Genomic DNA, 22,939 nt, shown 5'->3' with positions numbered 1-22,939 from the left:
CTCTCAAGGGGCTGTCCCTCCCTCCTGCTTTGGCAGGTGCTGCTAAACACACCCTCATCCCAATATGTGTGAGATGAGACGCAAACACATGCATACGCGCATGTGCACACACTACGTGATACTGCGGACGTCTCTCAACGAAGCACAAGCCACGACCTGGAACGCATTTGTAGCAGGCCCATTCACACAAGAGTGACAACTATAAAGATAACTATAAACTATAATGATACGCTGTTGCTCAAGCGTTCACACTACAACGATATTGGTGCCAAATATTCAGAGAAAACAATGGAGCTTTATCAACGTGCTTTTATTTTACTCGCTCTCTAAAGTAAATCCGTCACTGCAGTGAACTAATGAATTCTCCCAACCCGTCCTTTGTAGAATTCTATCGAATCGCAGTATGAGTGAAAATGCAACGTGACTATCCCAACGTTCATGACTCAACCATTATTTTTAGCTGCTTACACCCTATTTTCTGCTGTATGTTTACACCCTTTACTTTAACAAAACAGGACATGATGAGAAACAACCAACATCAGAGGTAGCATGGTAATAGTAGAGCAAGAGCAAATTTTTAGGAAAAATATAACTCCATGACATAAATATATGCATTAATCAATAACATAGGCTTGTTTGTATTTATAATATGCAGTCATGACTGCATTGCTTACAAAAGCACAAAATGACTACTGGCACTAACACCCCCCCCCCACCCCCCACCCCCCCCCCTGTTGGTGACCCCCCACAGTTTGCCAAAATTCTGTGGGAAACACTGCTCACAAGAACAAAAAACAAACAAAAAACAAACAAAACAGCCATTTTGGTCCTCAGTTGATGTTCCAAAAGTTCAAAGCAGATGCATCAAGGCGGTTTGACGAGCCTCTTGACGCTTTTACTGTATGCTGAGCCATTGAAAACAATTAAAAAAAAAGAGGGTAGAACTCGCACACTAGTTTATACCTTCAATAATATTTATTCGAAAACACAGGCGATTCATCAGGCACAAAGTATCTATTAGATTCAGGTGTTCACCTGCCTAGTTTTATGTCTGGGCTACACCTACAGGGTGTGGCCTTGTAAGAAACCTAATCGGAAGGGAAGGTTTCAGGGTATTGAAAACAACTGCCATGTTTGTGAGCATCTAATGTTTCCAGTATGTTTCTGCCTTTATAATTAGGCTGACGGCTTACAAAATAACATCAGCTTTAGTGTACTGAAAGAGAGAGAGAAAATACAAGTGACAGAGAAGTCTGTAACCATCACTGTTGTTACAACTGAGACCAGCAGGCTACTCTGGAAAAAAAAGTTAGGAAAGAGAGATGACTGAGAAAATGGTGAGGACAGGAGAGAAAAATATGAAAATAACAAACTAATCAGAAAAAGACACGTGGGTTATAATGAAAAAGAAGTGAAGGACATGTTATTCGCATCATGATACAATATCTTGACATAAAACAAAAGCCAAAAAAGATGGAAAAAGGCACAACAACGTGAGAAGGAAATAAATGAGGATGCATGGATGCAGGTGTGAGAAACCAATTTCATCCGCCTCAAGGGAAAAACAAAAACCTGATACCTACAAGGATGCACGAAACTCGCCCCCCTGAAACTTCAAGGTCACATCTCTGGTCAAACAGGCTATTTTTAGGAGCTCAATGTCGCCTTATCTTGGACATTTTGTCTGCTCAGCCTTCATTCACAACCTTGTAACTTTTCGGTGAGAATTGCAGCTGCACTGAAACGGTGTCAGATACATAAATTGTCAGTAACAAGATACAAAAAGAAGAAGTGACCATAATGTTACAAAAATAATGCAACAAAGTGACACAGAATGCTTATAGTGTTTATAGTTTTAGTTTATAGTTTTTTTGTGTTTTATAGTTTATTGCCATATCTTATACAAGGTGTCAGATGCATATATATTTCTTTCTATTCACCAGTGGTTGTTGAACTATGGGTTCAGGCCCCAAATCGTACTACAAGTCTGTTTTTTGGGGGTCCCAACGTGGCAAAAGTCTTAATGTTTGCATTAGACTGGGGGACCAGATTCTCACATTTATTAAGCTTGGGTCCTGGCCTGAGACGTTTTAGGAACCTGTGTGTTCCAGTAACGTTTAATATGAATGACGTCTCTGTAGCACATGGTATGAACCTTGAATAATTCTTCTCCTCTTCTCACAATAACATTTCAGAACCGTACAATCGAAATGCCAACTGGTGGATAAAATGTTTGAAGGGAAAAGAGTCGAGGCTCGGTTGAAAATAAGAAGCCTATTGAGGAGTGAAGAAGGACTACATTGTTTCGGGAAAGATGGACCCATTTACCCACAATCCCCTGGCTGTCACTGGGTGATGGGAGCTTTGTGTGAGCCCTTCAAACAATCCTCTGGGGACACACACACACACACATACAGAGAGTATAGGCAGACAGACCCCCCCATACACACACACACCTCCAATCTGCAGATAAATGGTAGTCATCATCATTAACCATCATCATTACCATGGCGATCATTACGGCTGTTATGATTGGCAAACTTTCCACGCCGTTGGAAGAATGTGAGAGAGACAGCCAAGGGACAGCAAGTCAGCACACACACACACAGACACGCACACACACACACACACAATTTCATAATTCCACGGGCTTGCTAGCAAAGTTTGGCAAGGAGGACACATGGGAGACATTTGCTAGCTTCAATGTGGACATTTATACTCCAACCAAGATCAGTTACAAAAGCAATCAGTACTCCTGGGTATCACTGGAAATGTTTTGATACCACTGGTTCTGGTTCAAGTGATTCAAATTAACAGCGCTGTCAATGCCAAAATTCACTACTGACAGGCATTAGAGATGTACCAATACCCCTCCATCACTGCCCACAGTGTTTCTGAGTATTACACTTTGGGGTATGACTCACAATTAAGCGGTTTGGGTTCATTTGACAAAAATGATTGAGGTAGTGATTAGTTTTTGGGCTGGGCCGTATCGGATTTTACTACTGGGGCAGTTCAGCCCAGTATCTGATGCCAGTGTGGGTATCAGTGCACCCCTAATAGGTATTTTGTTTTTTAATACTCATTCCTTATGATCAGCCAGGGTGATATTATCTATCCGCTCTGTTTGGATCTAACCTTACAAAACACAGTCCAGTGGAGGATGCAGCCTTTTCATCAGCTGCTCCTCAATAGAAGAAAGAAATTTGACCCCCAGTCCGCAAAGTTTACTCCCTACCGTCTGTTTTCAGGCTCCCGTCAGGACAACTGTTTCACACACACCCTGTTACACTCAAGTGCTACAATTGGCACACACACTTACACATCCATTAAAGCCCTTTTCATACCAGTGCGGAGCTCCTTACCACATGCAAACAATACACAGCAACAGCATTGAAATGTGGGGAGCTGATATGGGTGACATTGCGACTCAACTGAAATGTTTTAACTTCTTATCACTGAACACACACATAATCTATCTTTCTCACACTCTCTCCCTCTCTCTCTCTCTCTCACACACACACACAAACTCCCATAATTAGGTCTAAATAAAAGGCCTAAATTGATCCCTCCTTACTCTGTTCACTGTTCAGTTGTGGAGAGTGTTTGATTGTAAACCTGATATCAGTACTGATAGTTTTAATTGTATTTGTGTGTAATCAGTGTGCTGAAAACGTCCCATTATCCTCAGACTCCTCTAGATCCATGTCAATTAGCAAGCCAAAACAAAAACACAAGGAGAGATAAAAGGAAAGAGAAGGTAAGAGACAAAGAGAGACAATAAGAGGGAGAGAGAGGGAGAAAGATACAGTGAGAGAGAGAAGGTGTGAGAGAACATTGTTCCAATTCTCAAGACCTGATCTGATGTACTGAACTCTGTCTGACCCAAACACCTCCAGTCTAGCCTGAGAGAGAGAGAGAGAGAGAGAGAGAGAGAGAGAGAGAGAGAGAGAGAGAGAGAGAGAGAGAGAGAGAGAGAGAGAGATGCCAGCCCTCTTTCTCTTTCCAAAATGTTTTTTTATTTGGCCTCACACGGCTGCTGGTACATACACACACACACACACACACACACACACACACACACACACACACATACTACCCCCATGCCTCTCTCTTTCACTCTCTCTCTCATTCACACTCTCTCTCTCTCTATCTTGCACTCAGACACACGTCCAAGTTTTCTCGGTTGAGGTGAGGTCAACATATTTTCAGGCTGACTCAGAGTTTTGTGAAAATTCATCTCGGGACAAAATGTTTTTATTTAAGTACAGAGGTTGGCAGCGGCCAGAAGGATCAAGCCTCTCTGTGCTGGGTTTGCTGGGAACACTCACCTGTGAGGGGGAGGGGGGGGAAATGGGTCGCTCTTTTTTGATCTTTCAAGAGTTTGAAAAGTCAGACCAATTAGACTACAAAAGACCAAAAATGGTCTGAGTGTTAGCTGATGGCTGATTGGCATAATACAACATCTTAAAATGGTGATCCGCATCTCTTTCTTTGGTTTTCTGTTGCTGAAGTTTGAATTTCACTGAAATGAAAAATTACTTTTGCCTTTTTAGCTCATTCTATTATACCATACACCTATCTGACAATTTATGCATTTATATATATATATATATATATATATATATATGTATACATTTTTATATCAAAATCTCATTACTTTTACTTCGTGGAAAACTGAAAATCTTGAGTGGTGACTTCTTTGTGTACCAGGAGGCGACATAATAATTACAACCAAAGCTTTTATGAACTAGGTATAGGTTGAATCACTATTGTGTTATATCAGTCAGTGGTAAAGAGTAGCAAAACAGGCATTTATTTATATGAAAAAGTCGAGGATTATTACTTTGAGTATTTGAGTATTAAACAGAGGCTAATAAAGACCTATTCTCAAAAAAGCTACATCTTTTCTTTCACCTTATGCTCATCTCATTGAAATCCATATTGCACTGCAGATGGATCAACACAAAAACAAATAAAAAAATGACGTTCACTGTATCAATATTTAGCTTTTGACTAATTCATTTACTGTCTACCTTTGATTTACACATGTACATAATTTGTGCCTCTGCACTCAAACTGCTAATCATGGAGATATTTGGGGAACTGGAATGGCATGAGACTGAATTCCTTCAGCGGAACACAATCTGAACCCTGAGCTACACCCAACCTGACAGCGCTCTACAGTGATGTCATCCACGTGTTCTGGGTGATGTAATGACACGCCGGGAGTGCGCGATGATGAAGTCCACATGATAGGGGTGATGTCACTGACAGGTTGATATGATGACAGCAGCATGGAGCTGAACTGCAAAAGACTTCTCCAACCTCTGATTCAGTGGGCAACAATGCACGCGCACATGTAGGCACGGACACACTGAAACACACTGAAATATGTTTTTTTTACATCCATACTTTTTACAGACCTTAATTTGAAGAGTTTTGTCCCAAAATATGATACCAGCCATTTGAAAACAGTGAGAACTACTCTAACCCAAAATGATAAATAGCTTAAAACAATGACGCCATTTTTTTCCAGTGACATTATGTAATTTAGGTAATTTTTCTCAGTTCACGTAAAATTTCTGTTTCTGCTGATGATGGCTGGGCAAGTTGACTGTCAACTAGGTCACTACAATCTATCACTGAAGTTAAATATCACAATATCTGAAGTGACAGTGGTTCTACAACTACATCTAGTCATATTTGTATCAATACATATTTTGTGCAGTTCCAAAACTATTCAAGACCTGTGGATTAACCAAATCTTTTTCCGTAATACACAGAACTGTATAGGAATCTTGTGTCCACTTGAAACAATCACCTATAAAACTACATAACACATAGAGAAACAGCCTGGCACATGTACGAACACCTAGGTAAAAACATATACTGACACGTACATCGAAAAACACACAAGGTCATCACAAAACCAGGCACTATATAATTGAGTCCAGCTTAGCTGCATCCCATACACAGGCACACACAGTCTCACAGACACACACACACACACACACATACAACACCTGCCTGTGAGGCTGCTTTGGCCTTAGCTGCTCCTCTCTCCCTCTTCCAATCCTCCTCCTCTCCCTGAGCCTTAATCCGAGATCCCAACAGCCACTCAGGAGCAGCACTCCGAGATTTCCAGCTTCTCCCATTCCCATTCTGACGGGAATTTCTCAACTGGCAGCTAGAGCATGATCCGAAACGACGGACTGCTGCCATAAGATGGATAGAGGTAGTGGAGAAGAAGAGAAAGAGAAGAAGGAGAGAGAGAGAGCTAGAGAGAGATGGGAAGAGGGCTTCCACTCTACTGGAATGGTTGGGTGACAAAAGAAAGAGAGAGAATGGGACTGAACGGCCTAGTCCACCCACAGTTAGACCAAGGCCTATGGTGTGTGTGTGTGTGTGTGTGTGCGTGCGTGCGTGTGTATGTGTGTGTGTGTGTGTCCGACCACGCCATAAACTATGCCATGTGCAGTTGCACGGGCAACAGTTGTGCCATTGTGTGTGTGACTGGGGCAGAAGTAGACAACATGCCTATGAGACAATCAGTCCACACACACACACACACTCTTGTGAACATGTACACATACTGTGACTATAGACTGTCCATTTTCTCTTTGCTCTTTGAGTGACAAGGGGATATTGTCACTTGAAGATACTTGACATATGTATGCCTTAAGCCCGTTTGTGTGTATGTCAGTGTGTGAGCGTGTGTGTAGAAAGTGTGTGTTGGAGCAGGGGGGTGTATAGTACCGATTCAATATTCAGCAGTGGATACAGGATACAATAGAAGGCTACCTCTGATATTAGCGCTATTAGGTGTTTCTTCTTTAGTATGAGATGCTGTTTTATGACATTTACTACCCAGTTGTAGTTAGTCATAAGTGACATAATATATTTCCGCTCTGGAGCTGAAACCTGCATCTTCATACCATAGTTAAAGCTGTAATTAGTTATGAAAACTGGGATGGAAAAAAAAAACAATATCACAATTTCATGCAAAAAAGTAGTGAGACCTTCTGTATTAATCCATATAAAAAAAGACCAACTAAAGAAAAGTTTGAACCCCACGTTGTCATGGAAAAAGAAACCTTTCCTTTTTTTGCATGTGGCATTTCCTGGATGGGTTCCAATTTTTTTTTGCCCATTAAGGTTGTTGCATTTTCTTGTAAAGTCTCCAACCCCCTATCCTGCTCAACATCTAACCTACTGGAACCTTCTGGAAACTTGGGCCTCTACAGCCGCCACTGAGTACTGAGCGTAACCTGTTTCCTAATGAGCTATGTTCTAATTCAAACTTCTGATTTTTGTATTGTGATAGATTATACACTACATGGCCAAAAGTACAGTGTAGTTACACACCTAAAGACAACTGCCTATTGTAGATGTCTTGCTTACAAGCATGTTTCACCATTTAAAATGCTTTTTCTTTACTGAGCTCAGACACGTTCCTGATCAGTCAACCACCAACACTGACTGTCCTGGTAGACTGTAGTGATATCAACTTTTGCTTTATCATCGGTTGCCTGGAAAATCACACTTCTATCACCACCAGCAAATAAATAGAATAGCCCGAAATAACATGTTCGGTTTTTATGTTCTGTATTGCACTTTTCAAGAGGTAAAGTTGATTCTTTGTAAATTTGACAGTTGACAGTATGCATAGTTAATGAGGTCCGTAGTCTGTCACACAGTAGGGCTAGCTGGTTGCCAAACTAGCCAAAATGTGCCTTGTTTATGGATTGTTGTTGGGAGTCTAAGTTAAAGTTAAAACAAGGATTAAGCTCTCACTTCATCCTACAAGCGCTTTATCTGTGCTGCCCATTTTTGGAAGGACTTCAGCAATTGGCATCAAAAAACAACTGGATTTGCTAGTGTAATTTGATATTGAAGAAAGGAGCGGTGCTTTTCAAGGGCCAAGTCACAAACTCAGAAGTAAGTAACACTAATGCTAAGTAACTTGGTTAAGCTTGTGTCGCTAGATAAATTAGTCTGTTTGAGAAGCCAGACATCCTCCACTGGACTTCTTTGGCATGGTCAAGCTAACAGCTAACAGCTAACAGCCAGCTTGTTAGCTAGGCAACACGTTAGCTGTGAGTGCGTGCACAGCAGCATGGTTTGCCCTATAGCATTTGGTAAGGTTAATGCAATATGGGATTTGTTTGGTTTGATACTTCGACTTGTTTGACATTCAGGGAGTACAGCGGGGTGTGTAGTGCTGTGTAGCAGGGACTGAAAAGCAGACAGAGGAGAAAGGCAACAGAGAGATTTGCCTTGGTAGCTGGCGAGAGCAACGTGGGCTGGAGTAAAATGACAATAATGCAGTTGCTGGCAATTTCTCACTTCTCTCCTTACCTTGAAGATGCATATTGTTTTTCATCAGACTATCAAAGTGAAGTCTACTAGATGGGCAAAAAGCAAGGGACCTAATCTGTGTCTGCTGGTGTATGAGTAAGGCAGAGAGAGAGAGAAAGAGAGAGAGAGAGATATCCCTTGGCTTGTGTTTTGTACCTGGCACGGATTTTGACATGTGGCATTTAAAATATTTCATGATTTTCACTAATCATGTTGACAAAGCCATGCCTCCTCAACCTACTGAGAACTGGCTGAGCATGAAGAGAGAGGCACTAAAACAGTTGTAACCAATTAGGTGAATCATCAAAAAACTGAAAACTGACATTCCTCACATTAGAAATCAATGTGGCAATGTGGACTGCAGACTGTGAGTCAGAGAGAAAACTACAGGCAAGACTAACACAAGTGCTACACAAACTATAGACCAGAGACAGAGAGAGAGAGAGAGAGAGAGAGAGAGAGAGAGAGTATATCTTTAATTCTACGTACATTTTTTATTTTTATTTCACACTTGCTTTGGCAATGTAAACGTATGTTTCCCATGCCAATAAAGCCCCTTTGAATTGAATTGAATTGAGAGACAGAGAGAGAGCGAGAGAGAGAGAGAGAGAGAGACGCCCTTTGGCACAGAAGCTGCATGCCATACATATACCATCTCATCTATGGCACACACAGAAACATACACACACACACACACACACACACACACACAGAGAGAGAGAGAGAGAGTCCTCAACAAACCTTAACAAACCACTTTTTTCAGATCTTTCATTGAGAGTAGTCTAAGAACCAGGTGAAACTGCAATCTGTGGTTTAATTCATACACACAATATACACAAACATGCCTGTGCACACACAAAAAAGCTGAAATAGCAGCTCTGCTAGAAAGTGCTGTTTCAGAAGAGGCTTTCCCTACATAAGCAAAGTGCTCTGTAATTACACTGGGTGGATCCACACACAGAGAGAGAGAGAGAAAGAGAGAGAGAAAGAGAGAGAGAGAGAGAGACAGAGACAGAGTGAGAACAGAGACGAAGGGACAGTGGGAGAGGGGGAAGACTAAGACAGAGAAATAGAGTCAAGAAGGGAGTTACTGGGATAAACAGAAATGAGGACAAGATAGGGCAAAAGAAGTTGCTGAAAAGGTAGTACTGAGAAGCTTGGAGACAGAGAGCTGCTCTCACTACTAGACTGCCATGACTTTCCACAGGAGAGCTACAGTGAATAAAAATAAATAAATCCTGGGACTAGCCTTAAAAGGGAAAGTTAAAGATTTTCAATGCATACTGCAATTGTCACTAACCAAGACTTAGGGCAAGTACATCCAAAAATGTTTTCCCACAGACTTTTTTTTTTTTTCACTGTGAGAAACCAGATGGAGCCTCTTGTTGTGATTTGTTAGCAGTGACACTGTAAGCCAGTAGAGTTTACATCCATTTTTCTCAAAATTGCATGCAAGCCCCTACCGAATGGCTCGCTTATTCTCACTCTGGCTACAGCTTATGAAACTAAGCGGAATGCTTGCATGAAGGGCTGCAAACCCAAATGGATTTCATTAGCATTGCTAGCAAAGGCTAAACGGTGGCTGCATCCAATTTTTCAAAAAAGGAATGAACCAGGTGCAGAAACTTTATAGAGACTTGTTAAATCACGAATGCAGTGGGCTTTTGAAAATCCTGAACCTTCCCTTTCATCCACATTAATGGATGAAATGAAAATGAAAACTTCTGGCAGATTTTTTGTCTGAAAGTTGCATCAGAGATAAGTTAATCACTAATACACTGGGACATAAAGTAACAGAGAGGTTGTACATCTCAGCACTGCTCAAAGAGGGAGAAAAGCAGGAAGCAATGGAAGGATGACAGGAGAATAGATGGATGGATGGACAGAGGGAGGAAATCAGAGCATGTTGGAGGAAACAAAATCATAGCAAGCACTTCCTCGACAGGGAACTGGTGCTTTCCGCTCGCCGCGCAAATCCGAACCACACACACACACACACACACACACACACACACACACTTATCCTTCAAAATTACTTCAAGCTACAGCATCCCTAAAATAGGTTCCCCCCTATCAAACCAAATAGGTCCATCCTTAAATTACCTCCCCCCACTCACTCTCACTGGAACACAAAACATTTATGTTGTGCCTGTCCCAAAACCAATACACCAGCCTGTCTATCTATGAGAGAGACGAGTTATTCTGTGTGTGTGTGTGTGTGTGCACGGCATTGGAGGACAGGATGGCCGGAGGTAGAGGACGTTCTCTCCCCATAATGCTCTGCTCTCCTGGGACCTTAACCACATAGGAACAGAAACCATATCAAACATTAAAGAGACAGTTTAATCCCAAGGTTCTTTAACCTGAATCAGAGATCCCAACTCCTGGTAGAGTTGGGTTCAACACAATCTAGCTATATTCAATCAACTCAACATGTGAAAAATTATTAAATTATCAAAATTTTCCATCAATAAGTCTATTCTGACTTGAGGTAATTAAAAATGAATTGAACAGTTTCTGTTTCTGTGGCTGGTGGATATCTGAGATAATAGCATAGGTAAAGCTGGGTTGGACATTTTTCCAAACTGATACAGGTTCATTACCATTCAAATCTGTTTCAAATTTACTACCATTCCTGAAGTGACAAGTTTTTGATACCTTTTGATACCTACCTCACTATTCATTTCATCATGCGATATAGTAACCAAATCACCAAATCACATCACATTCAACTGACTGAAAACTTCAGTTCCCATTTTGGAGATCCACCATTTTTAAGCTTTCAACCTTTCAATACTTGTTCCATCAACACCAAAAAAGAGCACATCTTTTTTTCAACAGCCCAGCCTGTTGATCTCCTGTTTGAACCCACCTCTTCCCTCTTATCTGCTGAGTCATGGAAAAAAAACAACCAGAACAAACCACATCTCCATCCTTTCATCTCTCTCCTTTTTTCTCTTTCCCCTTCATCTCACTCATCATCACTCACTTTTGGGCCCTGGCTAAACCTGCGTTGACCTTTAAATGTTAAAAAGAACCCCTACCCCCAGTGTGTGTGTGTATGTGTGTGTGTGCGTGCACATGTGTGTGTTATGTGTCCTTTCACTGAAACTTTAAATCTGCTTCTAAAGGGACAGGTCACTAAATGACCTTCCTCTTCATGGCGAAACAAAATAAAAGGCTTGATCATTGTGCATTTTCTTGGGAGGTGCAACCAAACCTGTGTTCATCACTGCAGAACAGAGGCCCTGTTAGCAGGATCTGGTTTGTTCACAAGTAACTGGTTAAAACATCCCAACATTTATGGTGATGAGTCACTCACAAGCCCTTTCCTTTAACCCCCAGGCTACCAAACTCCCCCATCATTTGGGTTAAGTTAACAGGGGAGAACATGCCCTTGTTTGAAATGGAGGCCAAAATAAACCCATTATCTGAAGCATTCATCCTGGTCTTTTGCCTCATATTCATCCTTTGAAGTGAAACCTGTGTTATGCTGTAGATGAGCCAACAGCAAAACAGCGCACTGGCCCAATACTTGACTGTGTATATCTACCTGTACCATTTTCTCTACAGCACTGCTAAATTTGATGGGGGGGGGGGGGGGGTCACGGCAACAGGGAAGTGAAAGAAAAAAAGAGGGAGGCAGAGGGAAAGTATTTGATTCCATGTGGGTGGTCTGATAAAAAGAAGCCAGTAATAAATCTGAAGCTATAAACACTGTGCTTTTAGGCCTAATCCATGCAGCTGAGCACAAAACGATCTTTCTCTCTCCTTCCCTCTCTCTTTCTCCCATCATCACTCCAGCCAGCCTCTTCTTTAAACCTGCATTATTAGGTTGGAAGAAGGTTTTCGCCCCTGTCTGCCTTCCATCAATAGCATGGACGGTAATATACTATATACAAGGGGCTGGGCCAGGATGAGTACAATCAGTCTAGGATGTGTCAAACCGTTTGGAGAAAGTAGTTACTGTGAATTGTGAGCCATTTTGAGAGACGTTTATGAGAGAAACAGGGGGGGCAGACATCCTCCCATCCTTTGTTCATGACAGGTATATATAAGAAACATACACACACACATATTAACGTGGACATAAATACATGTATGCACGCACACACATGAGTCTGTGCAATCTCTTTTGGGGAGTTGAAGACCGTTATGCAAGAGGGGAAGAGAAGATAGGCCACATTCCTGCTGCCTGCTAAAGTGAAAACTACTCAAACAGTAGGGGTAGTGCACACACACACAAAAACTCACACACACACACACACACACACACACACACACACACACACTTTAGGGGGATGCATAATCCAGAAAGTGGTTTGTCTGAGAAAAAATAAAAGCAATATGTTGCTTTTATGGTGTGCTGCACACAAAATTTTGTAACTTATTTGCCAAACACAATGGCCAATGTTGTTTTCAATGATTGGTCAGTTCACACCTACTGTACCATTCATATTTCTTTGAGCCTGCCCATTCAGCTGTTGCGGACAGGAAAGGCCATTCTGTTCTTGAAGTATGCTTATTTTACAGTGACTGGACAAACTGAGGTTGCCTAGCTCACACATATTTGTGAATCCGCCCCCCTGAAGTAACAGCTGAATAGAGCTAGTGCTCTTTTTCTTCCAATGACTTGATGTTCAAGTATAAATTTAGCCTTTTTCTACCGTCTTCTCGTCACCTCTCATTCCCTCACTCCCCCTCCCTCCATTATCATTTTTTTCTTCCAACTCTCTCCCAGTTCTATTTAGATCCCTTTCATTTTTTTAGCCTATCACCTCTTTTCTTCCCACTCTCTCTTCTTTTTTTGTCCCTCTCCATTTCTCTCTACCTGATATCTGGCTCGGCCTGCCTTACACCAAGCCTAAAGTTATGACCTCACTTCACTGCTATGTTCCAGAGACAGAGAGAGAGAGAGACAGAGAATAAAAGAATGAGATAACATGAGAAGGAATGCGGGAGAATTAGTATAAAATAGAAAAATGGAGATGGGGTCAAAGTAGGAGGTGAAAATGCAACATACTGACATATTTCAAACTGTCAAACTACAGACCATGACTGACACAACATCTGGGAGAGCAAGGAGGGATGAGAAAAACAGGTAAGGGGATAGAAAAGAAAAGTAGTTGAGAAAGTGAAAAAAGCGAGAGTGAGGTTGATGAGAGATTTTGGTACGAGACAGCGGGCATCGCTCTATGGGGGAAATGAGCCACACTCCGGTCTCCAGAAAAGGAAAAAGCTCCCTCTCTCCCCCTCTCACACCTTCTTTCTTCCTTTCTCTTTCTTTCACAGGACTTGTCTGCACTCCATTTCGGCTTGGCACGACTTTTATTACATTTAAGCCAAATAGCATGCGCGTGCGCACACACACACACACACACACACAAAATGCACCGGAACTGTAGGGCAGTGCTTCAGCCCCGGTGTTCTAAACACAGCGTGCTGGCACAACTCTGGGCTCTAAAACTTGGAACAAGGCACTGATATCTTCCAGACAAACACACACACACACACACAGAAAAAACAAACCAGTTTATAAAACACACATACACATGCGGGCAGACACACACATGCACACATACTAACACATTCACACAAGGGTAGTGCACATGCGTACATGCACACGCGCGCCGGCATACACACACATGCCAGCCAGTGGCACTGGATATCATCAAACACTTCCGTAACCACAACAACTTCCCGTTTCCCTAAGCCCATTTCCTGCCTGGTGAGCTCACTCTCCAGCCACAGCTACTGTCACTATGGCAACAAGGAAAGGTGGGGGCGGGGGATTAACATAATCAACAACTAATTAAGACCAGAGCGATAGAGAAGAGTTTAGCCAGGCATCATCCTGCTGTGTTTGCTGTAAATAACAGTAATGGGCAGCAGCATGGCCTCATGAGTCAATGTCTGTCAACTCGAGGACAAACATCCGCCCTGCTGAAGTGTCTTTGAGCAAGAATCCCTTCCAGCTCCAGGGCTGCTGTCAGCTGGGAGGTCAGAGGTCAACTGACCCTGACCTCTGACCTCCCTGCTGAGGAGGACAAGCAAAGACAAGAATTTCCCTAAAGGGATCAAGAAAAGTATCACATTATTATCCATGGCTGCCAGTGCAAACTGCAGCAGCGGAGCTCATTTGATCAACGGCTCTGAGTAAGACCATTAGAAATGGGCTCATTAAAGAAGATATGCCAATGTTATGCCAGTGAGAAATCAACAAGACTCCAACAGCTCTCGTTTTGTCATAGCGTATTCAAATAAGCCAAATCTCCCACAGCAATACAATTCCTGCCAGAGTAAGTATTTCACAGAAGTAATATCAAAAAAATATATTTCCAGGAAGTACAAATCATATCACTGAAGTTCCAAACCTCTCAAACTTGCAATCTTTTAGATACAAAGGTTTGGACCAAAGTCTGTGTATGCTGTGAATTTATCCTCAGGCTTGGAAAAAAAGGCTTTGTCTGAAGCTATCCTTTTAGGGGACTGACCTAGTTTTCTTAACAAATAAAAACAACACGATGCAAATTACTGAGAAGTACACTGTGCTATTTGAATACACACAAAAAAGTGTACAGTCTAAGTCTGAAACAGCACAGGTAACCAGAGATAATGAGTTTTCCTTGTGCTATTTTGCCTCACTAATAGAAGTGAACTGAACGCTGCTAGGGGTGCAAAATGGTCACTGAAAAAAAAAAGTTCATTCATGACATCTAGTGAAAGCAAAGCACTGGATGTTATGTCTGAAACTGTCCGCCCTGAGCACAGAGGGGATGGTAATCCATGTGTTTGCTTTTTTAATTTCCCCACGCCTGTTCAGAGTGACATCCATGATTCTATTGTAATTTTGACTTCAGGCAGATTGAGAGGAGAGGGAATGAGTATTTGTGTGTCTGGGTGTCTGTGTGCTCGGGGGAATGTAAGGAATACAGAGTGTTATAAGCAAGAGTGGTTGTGGATGGCAGTGGGAATATGACAGGACACAGAAAGCAACATGGAGCACACGCATGAACACACACACATTTTATCCTCACTGCTCTGTCAGCGTCCCAGTATTACACAAGCAATAAGTCAAAGCTCACACGGAGTAACTAGAGTTTGACTTTAACACACCTCTACAATATGTGTGTGTTTACATTAGTATTTTAGTGATGAGGTTAACTTAGCCCCTCTCTCTCTCTCTCTCTCTCTCTCACACACGCACACACACACACACACACACACACACACACACACACACACAGTGGGACAGTCCGGTGGACAAATTAAGTAAAGCAGACCAGTGGTCTGTCTATTAGCAACGGGTTCCTTCCCATCAGTTAATGCCCTCTGTGTTCACATACACAACCTTTAAAATGCTTCATTCAAATCATACGATTCATTTAGTATACACAGAACAATTTCTCCCACTGTTTGGACACTGCTGAGTACATACAGCATCCATAACACACACACACACACACACACGCACACCTGTGGGGGGGGGACTGTTTATCATAGCTCCTCTCTCTGACACTATGATTCTGGCACTGGGACAATTAGTATTAAATGAAACATATAAATGAAAACAGACACACACACAGTGGGCCTTGGTCCATTCCTTAATGCCCTTTGTCTGAGATTTGTTTAATACAACTAATAACATCTTCTGATGTTTGTTTAACACTCCTCAGCCTTTAATGGCTTCTGTATTGTATTTCTGCTCACAAATGCACTCTGAAACTAACCATAGGAGTCCTGACTCATAGCACTTTATACGGAAAAAAAACCTCACACACATGCACCGTTGAGTATAGGTATGTGTATGCAGACGAAACCATAAGAGCAAACCATTTGTATACTTGGGAACCAGGATGGGACAACATGAAGTGTAGATCTGGTGCTTTAAGACTATTGGTGTTACCTCAAATTTCCAGCTGTCTCCCATTATTAAACCATCCTCTTTAAAACAGCCAGCTTCACCATATTGTGACATCTGAATAAGGCCAGTTAGTTACAAATCATTCTCTCCTGCTCTCTCTCACTCAAATCCAAACCAAATTTAAACAAATGTAAACTTAAACATTACAACCATCTGTTTAACCTTTGCACTAGATTAAAGGAGAAAAAAAGGAGAAAAATCTCCAACTCTAAAATTAATTTTGACAGCAAAATCCAAATTCAAATTTATACAGTCATCTGAGATGTTCAGGCTATAATACTTTGTTTCCTGTATTAGCCACCAATGACAGCGCACAACCATTTAGCTCTGAATTGTCAAAAATGATACAGAACTTAAAAACGTAATGCAACATAGTACAGTAACAGACTGGCAAAGACAGCCTTGCAAGTGCGCGCACACACACACACACACACACACACACACACACACACACAAGGTCTTAAAAACAGATTGTTTTTAAAAACTGACATCAGTGAATTCTGTGTGGAGCAACACTTGTCACTTTTCAACACATCACACACACAAAAACACACAATGAAAAGGTATTGTGAACTCACCACTCTGGGCTTGGGCCTTTGTGGGGCAGGCGTGGATGGAGAGTCTTCAGTACTCTTCTTCTGTGGTCCAACTTCCATAATTCCACTGGTGTGGGTCCCGCTGGGCCCCTCCGGTGCAGACACTGACCCTTCAGCTCCATCCCCGGCCCCTGGCAGAGGCCCCGGGCCTTCAGTTTCTCTCTCAGGAGCACTCAGAGCCAGGATATACCTCTTGGTCACATCCTCTAGAGAGGGCGCCTCATCTCCTGGAGGCTTACACAGGATTGAGGGCTCTGGAGTGGGTCGGATGGCGAGGCAGCCCCCTTCCTTCAGCGGCTGGAGCTGTGGAGGTGGGGAGATGGGGATGAAGGTGGCTGGTTCACTAGCATGGCGGACATGCTTGGGTCTGGTTTTGGGTTTGGATGCCTGGGGGGCAGGCGGAAGAGGAGGGGTGAGGTCAGTTTGGTTGTGATCCTCCTGCTCCTCTGAACCCGCTTCTGGGGGTTCAAAGGGGTCGTCATGAGGGGAAACCTGGGCCAGCCTGTTTGGACGCTTTCTGGAAGTCTGACGGCCCATTCTGGGGGACAGAACCCCAGCTAGTTTGAGGTCAAAGTTAAATTTCTTCCCACCTGGCTCTTTCTCTTCTCCCCCTTGGTCTATTACATCATCATCTTCGTCACCGTGGTTACCAGAGCGAAGGGTACATTCCGACTGGGAGTGAGGCTTCTTGACTGTATTGTTGCGGTTTCCATGATGATAGTGATGCGGCTGTGTCGGCAACAGGTGTTTAGGCTCGCCCTCTGGCTCCCACAGTTCATCTCTCTGCTCACTCAGGATTGGCTCACTGCTGGAAGGTAGGATCTGGCCGGGTTGATCCAGCTCACTGATTGGTTCGGTGCTGTTGGACTGTCCTTTGAACTGAGGGTCGTTCTGGGAAAGTAACGGGCCATCGCTACGGCGACTGGGGTCACTAAATGACTTCTTCTTGGGAGCTTTGCCGTTGCCATGGTCGTCTGTCATTAGTCTGTCCATTGCCCCTGGCTCAGCCACTATGCTTCTGATCACCCCACTGTAGTCACGAATACTATCATCACGGAGACCGCCATCGCTGCACACTGACAAGTCGCTGGCCACACTACCCTTGCATTCTGAAAGTGTTGCCACCGAGGACGATTCTGTAGCACCTCCTCCTCCTTTGACAGACAGAGATCCTAGGAGGTTACTATCCACAGAGGAGAAACTGTTATTTCCTTCTTCTGCCACTGAGCAGCGCCGCTGAGGCATGGGGTCGCTTAGTGAGCGGTAAACTGTGGACTCTCCATTCCCAATGGCTGCTGCTGTCGACTCTGCATTACTGCAATTACTTGAGTCAGAGCCGGTGTTGTTATTACCAGCCGGGGAGAACTTACGCCGTCTGCGGATAGCACTGGGGGTGACAGGGGCTTCGAGCCCTCCTCCTCCTGTTGTGGTTGTTGACCCCTGGAATGCAGTGCTGTTAGTGCCGATTTCCTCACTAGCAGTGTTGCCAATGTTGATACCAGCAGTGCTGCTCGATTCCATGATAATGCTGTCACTCTCAGCCCTACGGGCAGGAAGAGGGGTGACAGGGGGCACGCTGACTTGATTCACCCGATTTGTACAACTCATGCTGTTCTCTGTCTTCTCTCCTCTTTCCTCCTTAAACCCTTCCACCTCATGGAGAGCTGATTGCTTCCATACGGTGACAGGCTGCCCTAGCACATCCCTAGCAATTAGCGACCCCAAATTAACCCCTGCTGACCCCACGAAAGACCTCTCGGTGGGATCACTGGGACCCGTCTCTGGCTCTGTCACAATCCCTTCATCTGTTAAACTGGACTCGTGTCCAGACAGTTCATCCACGGAGCGGTCGTAGAACATGCTTTCCTCCGAGTCGCCCTTAAGTAAGGCTCTCTCTCTTTCTCTGCTTTCTCTCTTTCCCCTCTCCCTGTACTCTGTGTCCCTGCTGTCTAGATTCTCCAACTGCATGCTTTCTCTGTCTCTCTCTCTCCTCTCCCTCTCCCTGTTCTCTCCCTCTCTCTCACGTTTATCCCTGTCCCTCGTGTTTTCAAACTCAGCCTCTCTGTCTCTCCTGGCCTCATCCTTAATGCTCACTCCCTCTCTTTCCTTATCCTCCCTTGTTTTTTTGACTTGGAAACACTCATCCTCTGTGCCATCCTCAATTCCCCTTACATCAACATCATCATCATCATCATCATCATCATCTTCCCTAGCACTCATCTGGCAGATGTCTCGAATTACCTGCCTGGCTTCCTGCACATACCTGTCCTGCAATAGAGTCGGCATCACCTCCTCCTCCTCACCATATCCATAATCCCTTGCTCTTCGTCCTCTTCCAACCCTAAAGTCGCCCCCATCACTCTCCACTTCCCTGTCCGGCACTGACACCCTCCCTCCATCCCTCTCTCCATCCAAGTCAAGCTGTTGTTCAGAGGAGCTCCTCTTGGTGGCACCACTTGTCAAGTAACATCTCACCGCTGTTGTGGGTTTGTCCGAGTAAGTGAAGGATTTGGCACGGCGGAGGGTGGCGGTCAGGTCTTTCAGTGATGGGCGACGACCGGAAGGGAGGAGGGTCCCGCCTTGACTCCGCGAGCCCATCCTGTACATCGATGACCCCTCCGCAACCCCGGACTTATCCCCCCCACCCGTTTTCCGCACCCTGAGCTCTGATAGGTCAGTTTTCAGGAAGCTGAGGAGTGTCATGGTTTCTGAGGCAATATCGGGGTTGGACATGGATATTCGGTTCTTATCTTTATCATCGATCCCACCCCCACCCAATGTCCTTCTAAACACCCTGGTCTCGCCCTCCCCAACCCCTGCAGACACACCCCCTTCTCTGGGAAGTACAGTGGGAGAGGGGGTGACTGGAGGCACAATCTTGGGACGGACCCTTACAGGGGTACGGGAGAAGTTATCCCCATGCCCAAAGCTAGGGGAGCGGTACATGGTAAAGTTCCCATGGTAAGTTTTACTCAGCATAGATGAGGATGCTGCATTGGGGTTTACAGTTCTGTTAGTGCTACCCCCAGCTCCCCCTGTGTTAAATATCACATTAGCTGTTCGGTTAGCGCAGCTGGCCTGGTCCTCCTCCTTGAGTGTCTCTGTGCTGGAGTATCGGCTGCTGCATCGCGACCCACCAGGACTGGAAATAAATGGGGGAATGTTGACTTTTGCCACTCGTGATACACCAGGAAGTGATGTGGGGGTCACTGGCGAGGAGATGCGTTCCCATTGCTGCACCCTGGTTCTGGAATTATCATTGGCGGGGTCTCTTGTCGAGCGGTTCCGGAACGGGGTTCCCGAAAATTCTCCTCCTGTGTTTTGCTGGTGGTGCCTCTCCAAGTGCTCCATGGTCAAGGCCGTGTCACTGTCGCTATCTTCTGATTCGCCATCATGATCGTCGTAATCGTCGCGGCCTGTTGCTAGGGCAACTCCACTGACCTTCTTCTTCTTCCTCAGTGAGCGCCGGCGCACCGCGTCTCGACTGGGGGGTCCTAGAGAACCAGGGCTGTCCTCCTCGCTGCCTGAAGACCTGCCAATGCCCTTTCCACCCCACCAGCCATTCTTACTGCGCGAGAAATAGCCTCCTCCTCGCTCTGTGACACCCCTCTCTCCTCCTCTGACGGAGGTGGAAGGAGCAGGGGCAGAGGGAGCACTCAAGCCCGCACCTCCTCCTCCTCCACCTCCTCTCCTTCTCCTGGTGTGCTCCTCCTCTTCGTCTCCGGAGCTAAACCTCCAGCGGGCGCTGAGTGGGGAGGTAACTGGGGCTCTTGGCTCAGGAGAGGGAGCTACAGTAGAGGAGGAGGCAATGGCTTTATCTGGAGCTGGAGCCGAGGAGGGGGAGGAGGAGGAGGGGGCTGGCGCTCTGGAGGAGCTATGTGAGGAATGTAAACTATCCCTGGGCAGCCCGACCCCCTGTCTATCCCTTCTCTCCCTCTCTGTCGGCTGTTGAAGAGAGGAGGAGCAGAAGGAGGTGGCTAGGCCCACTGAACAGCTCCAAGGAGGAGGGGCAGGGGGTTGAAGGTCAGGGTCGGGGTCAGATGTCAGCCCTGTCGTCCTGGGGGTCTCACAGGCAGCCTCTCCTCCAATGCTGGGGGACGGGTTAATTCTATGATAGCGGCTACTACCACTACAACTATTACTGCTGCTGCTGCTTTGCAAACTAGTTCTGCTAGTCACAATGTTATTATTATTATTACGGGATGTCTCTATGTCTGCCTCCTCATCATTTGAGTACTGCTGGTGGCCAGCTTTGGAATACAAGTCCATGCCGTGTCGAAATCTACTTTCTCTCCTTTCTTTCGCCTCTGCAGTGCTACTGCTTACTCTACTTTGGGTTCCGGTTTTGTGGTGGTGTCTCTCAGAAAAGGACAGGCTACTGGCCTCATTAGCAGAGCTGCTGGGTGACAGCTTGTCGCTTCTATCCGACAGAGAGGCACTCTCCTTGGGGCTGAGCTGGTCAAGATGGCCTCTGTCGGCTGTTTTTAAATTCTCACAAGCGTCATCGGTTGTCTTGTGCTGCTGTCTAGCTTTGCTTTGTCTCTCACCAAAAAGTTGTTTGATTTTGGTGACACTGGGCCAGTTGTCAGAGTGAAGGGGAATAAAATCACTGTGATGGGTCGACGAATAACTTTTGTGAGATTTACAGGCTGGAGGAGCCCCTCCACTAGTAGAAACATCTTCCTCCTCATCTGTAGTCAAAGTCTTTCTGGGATCAGAGGGGCATGCATTGATCTGTGAATAATCTCTCTTACCAGAGTTACTGCTGCCGTGGGTTGATAAGCGTGTACAAATCCATTTCTCACTTTTCTTCTCTGAGTCCGATCCCGAGACAGAGTCAGTGCCAGAATGAAACTTTTGCCCCTGAACTTTAGTCTCTTTAAGAGTCTCTGTCGTGTCAATATTCGGGTAATATCCACTACCGCTGTCCTCATGAAACGATTTACGAGAGGGCGACCCGTCTCTCCTGGTGCTTTTGGCCCGGGGCAGAGTGGTGCTCCTCTGGGTTACCGCTGTGCCGTTTCCCGGGGAGTCTCTGTGCGTCCTGGCGGAGCCGCTGCTGCTGAACTTCTCAGAGAGCTGGCGAATGGATGGAGAAATAGAGGAGAGAGGAGTGGAGGAGCCTCTCTTTAGATCTGCGGTTGGGAGGCCGGCGGTGGTGGTGGCAGAGATTTTGGAAACTTTTCTTGACACACTGACATTACGCGTCGCCAAGGGCTGTTCTGCCCGAGTAGACTGCGGGGGAAGGGCGACGCCAGCAGCCTCCAGGTCCTCTGATTTGTGTGGTTGGTCTTCACTCCTGTTGGCGCTCCAGGAGTCCAACTTTTTGAAAGAGACGCTGCGGTACACAGCCACATTCTTCTTCCCCTTCTCTCTTTCTGCCATTGTTCATGTCTTTCTTTGTTATAAGTTCCACACCCTTCTTATTTCATTGATAATACAGAGTCAGGCACTTTTTTTGAATTGCGGTCCATTCCCCCTGCAGCCTAACCTCATGAAAACCCCCCAAAACAATACTCTCTTTAAATCTTAATTGCTGGCAAAGTTTCTTGCGGCACTGAAACGAGGTTACGCGAGAGATTTAACCGTTTAAAGAGTAACTAGGTGTGCGCTCCTCTGTAATCAAAACTTACATGTTGTCGATTCCCGAACCGCATCCGTGCAAGGAGGAAAAGCGCTACAAATTTTTGGCCAAAACCTTCCCAGATCCAACCTGTTCACAAATGCAAGTCTTCCATTGTTATTCCCTCTTATTTCTAAACGTTTGCCCATCGCCGGGTCAGCACGCCTGCACGGGCCCGACGCATCATTCACTGTTAATTCCCAAGCAGTTTGTGGATTCCTTATTTTGGCATGATTTAGTTTTCCGTGACTTATGTTGTTTTTTTGCATGTTAATGCCTGAGATAGGGCAGAGGGGGTGGGCGGGACTAGGGGTATAGGGGCTGTCATAGCCCCCTCGGGGATTGAGAGGAAAAGCTTTTTCTTTCTTGATGGGAGAAGGCAGATATTGTGGACAAACCAGATATAATTATAGCCCAGTCCCTTACGAAAAAGAG

At 44.8% G+C, this 22,939-nt stretch overlaps 1 protein-coding gene across 1 annotated transcript in view; it reads right to left on the bottom strand.

The window, feature by feature from the left end:
* The window catches only part of arhgef17 (Rho guanine nucleotide exchange factor (GEF) 17), a 76,972-nt gene extending 54,355 nt beyond the window's left edge, over positions 1-22,617 (bottom strand). Inside the window, exon 1 of the mRNA XM_071904731.2 lies at positions 16,864-22,617. Within this exon, the coding sequence (XP_071760832.2) occupies positions 16,864-22,266 (5,403 nt within the window). The 5' untranslated portion in view covers positions 22,267-22,617. The remainder of the gene's footprint in view (positions 1-16,863) is intronic.
* Between the last annotated feature and the right edge of the window lie 322 nt (positions 22,618-22,939).

The sequence above is a fragment of the Centroberyx gerrardi genome, chromosome 6 (genome assembly GCF_048128805.1).
Source record: "Centroberyx gerrardi isolate f3 chromosome 6, fCenGer3.hap1.cur.20231027, whole genome shotgun sequence".
Classification (NCBI taxonomy): domain Eukaryota; kingdom Metazoa; phylum Chordata; class Actinopteri; order Beryciformes; family Berycidae; genus Centroberyx; species Centroberyx gerrardi.
Note: the sequence above shows the minus strand (reverse complement) of the source record. Positions and strands in the feature narration are given on the sequence as shown.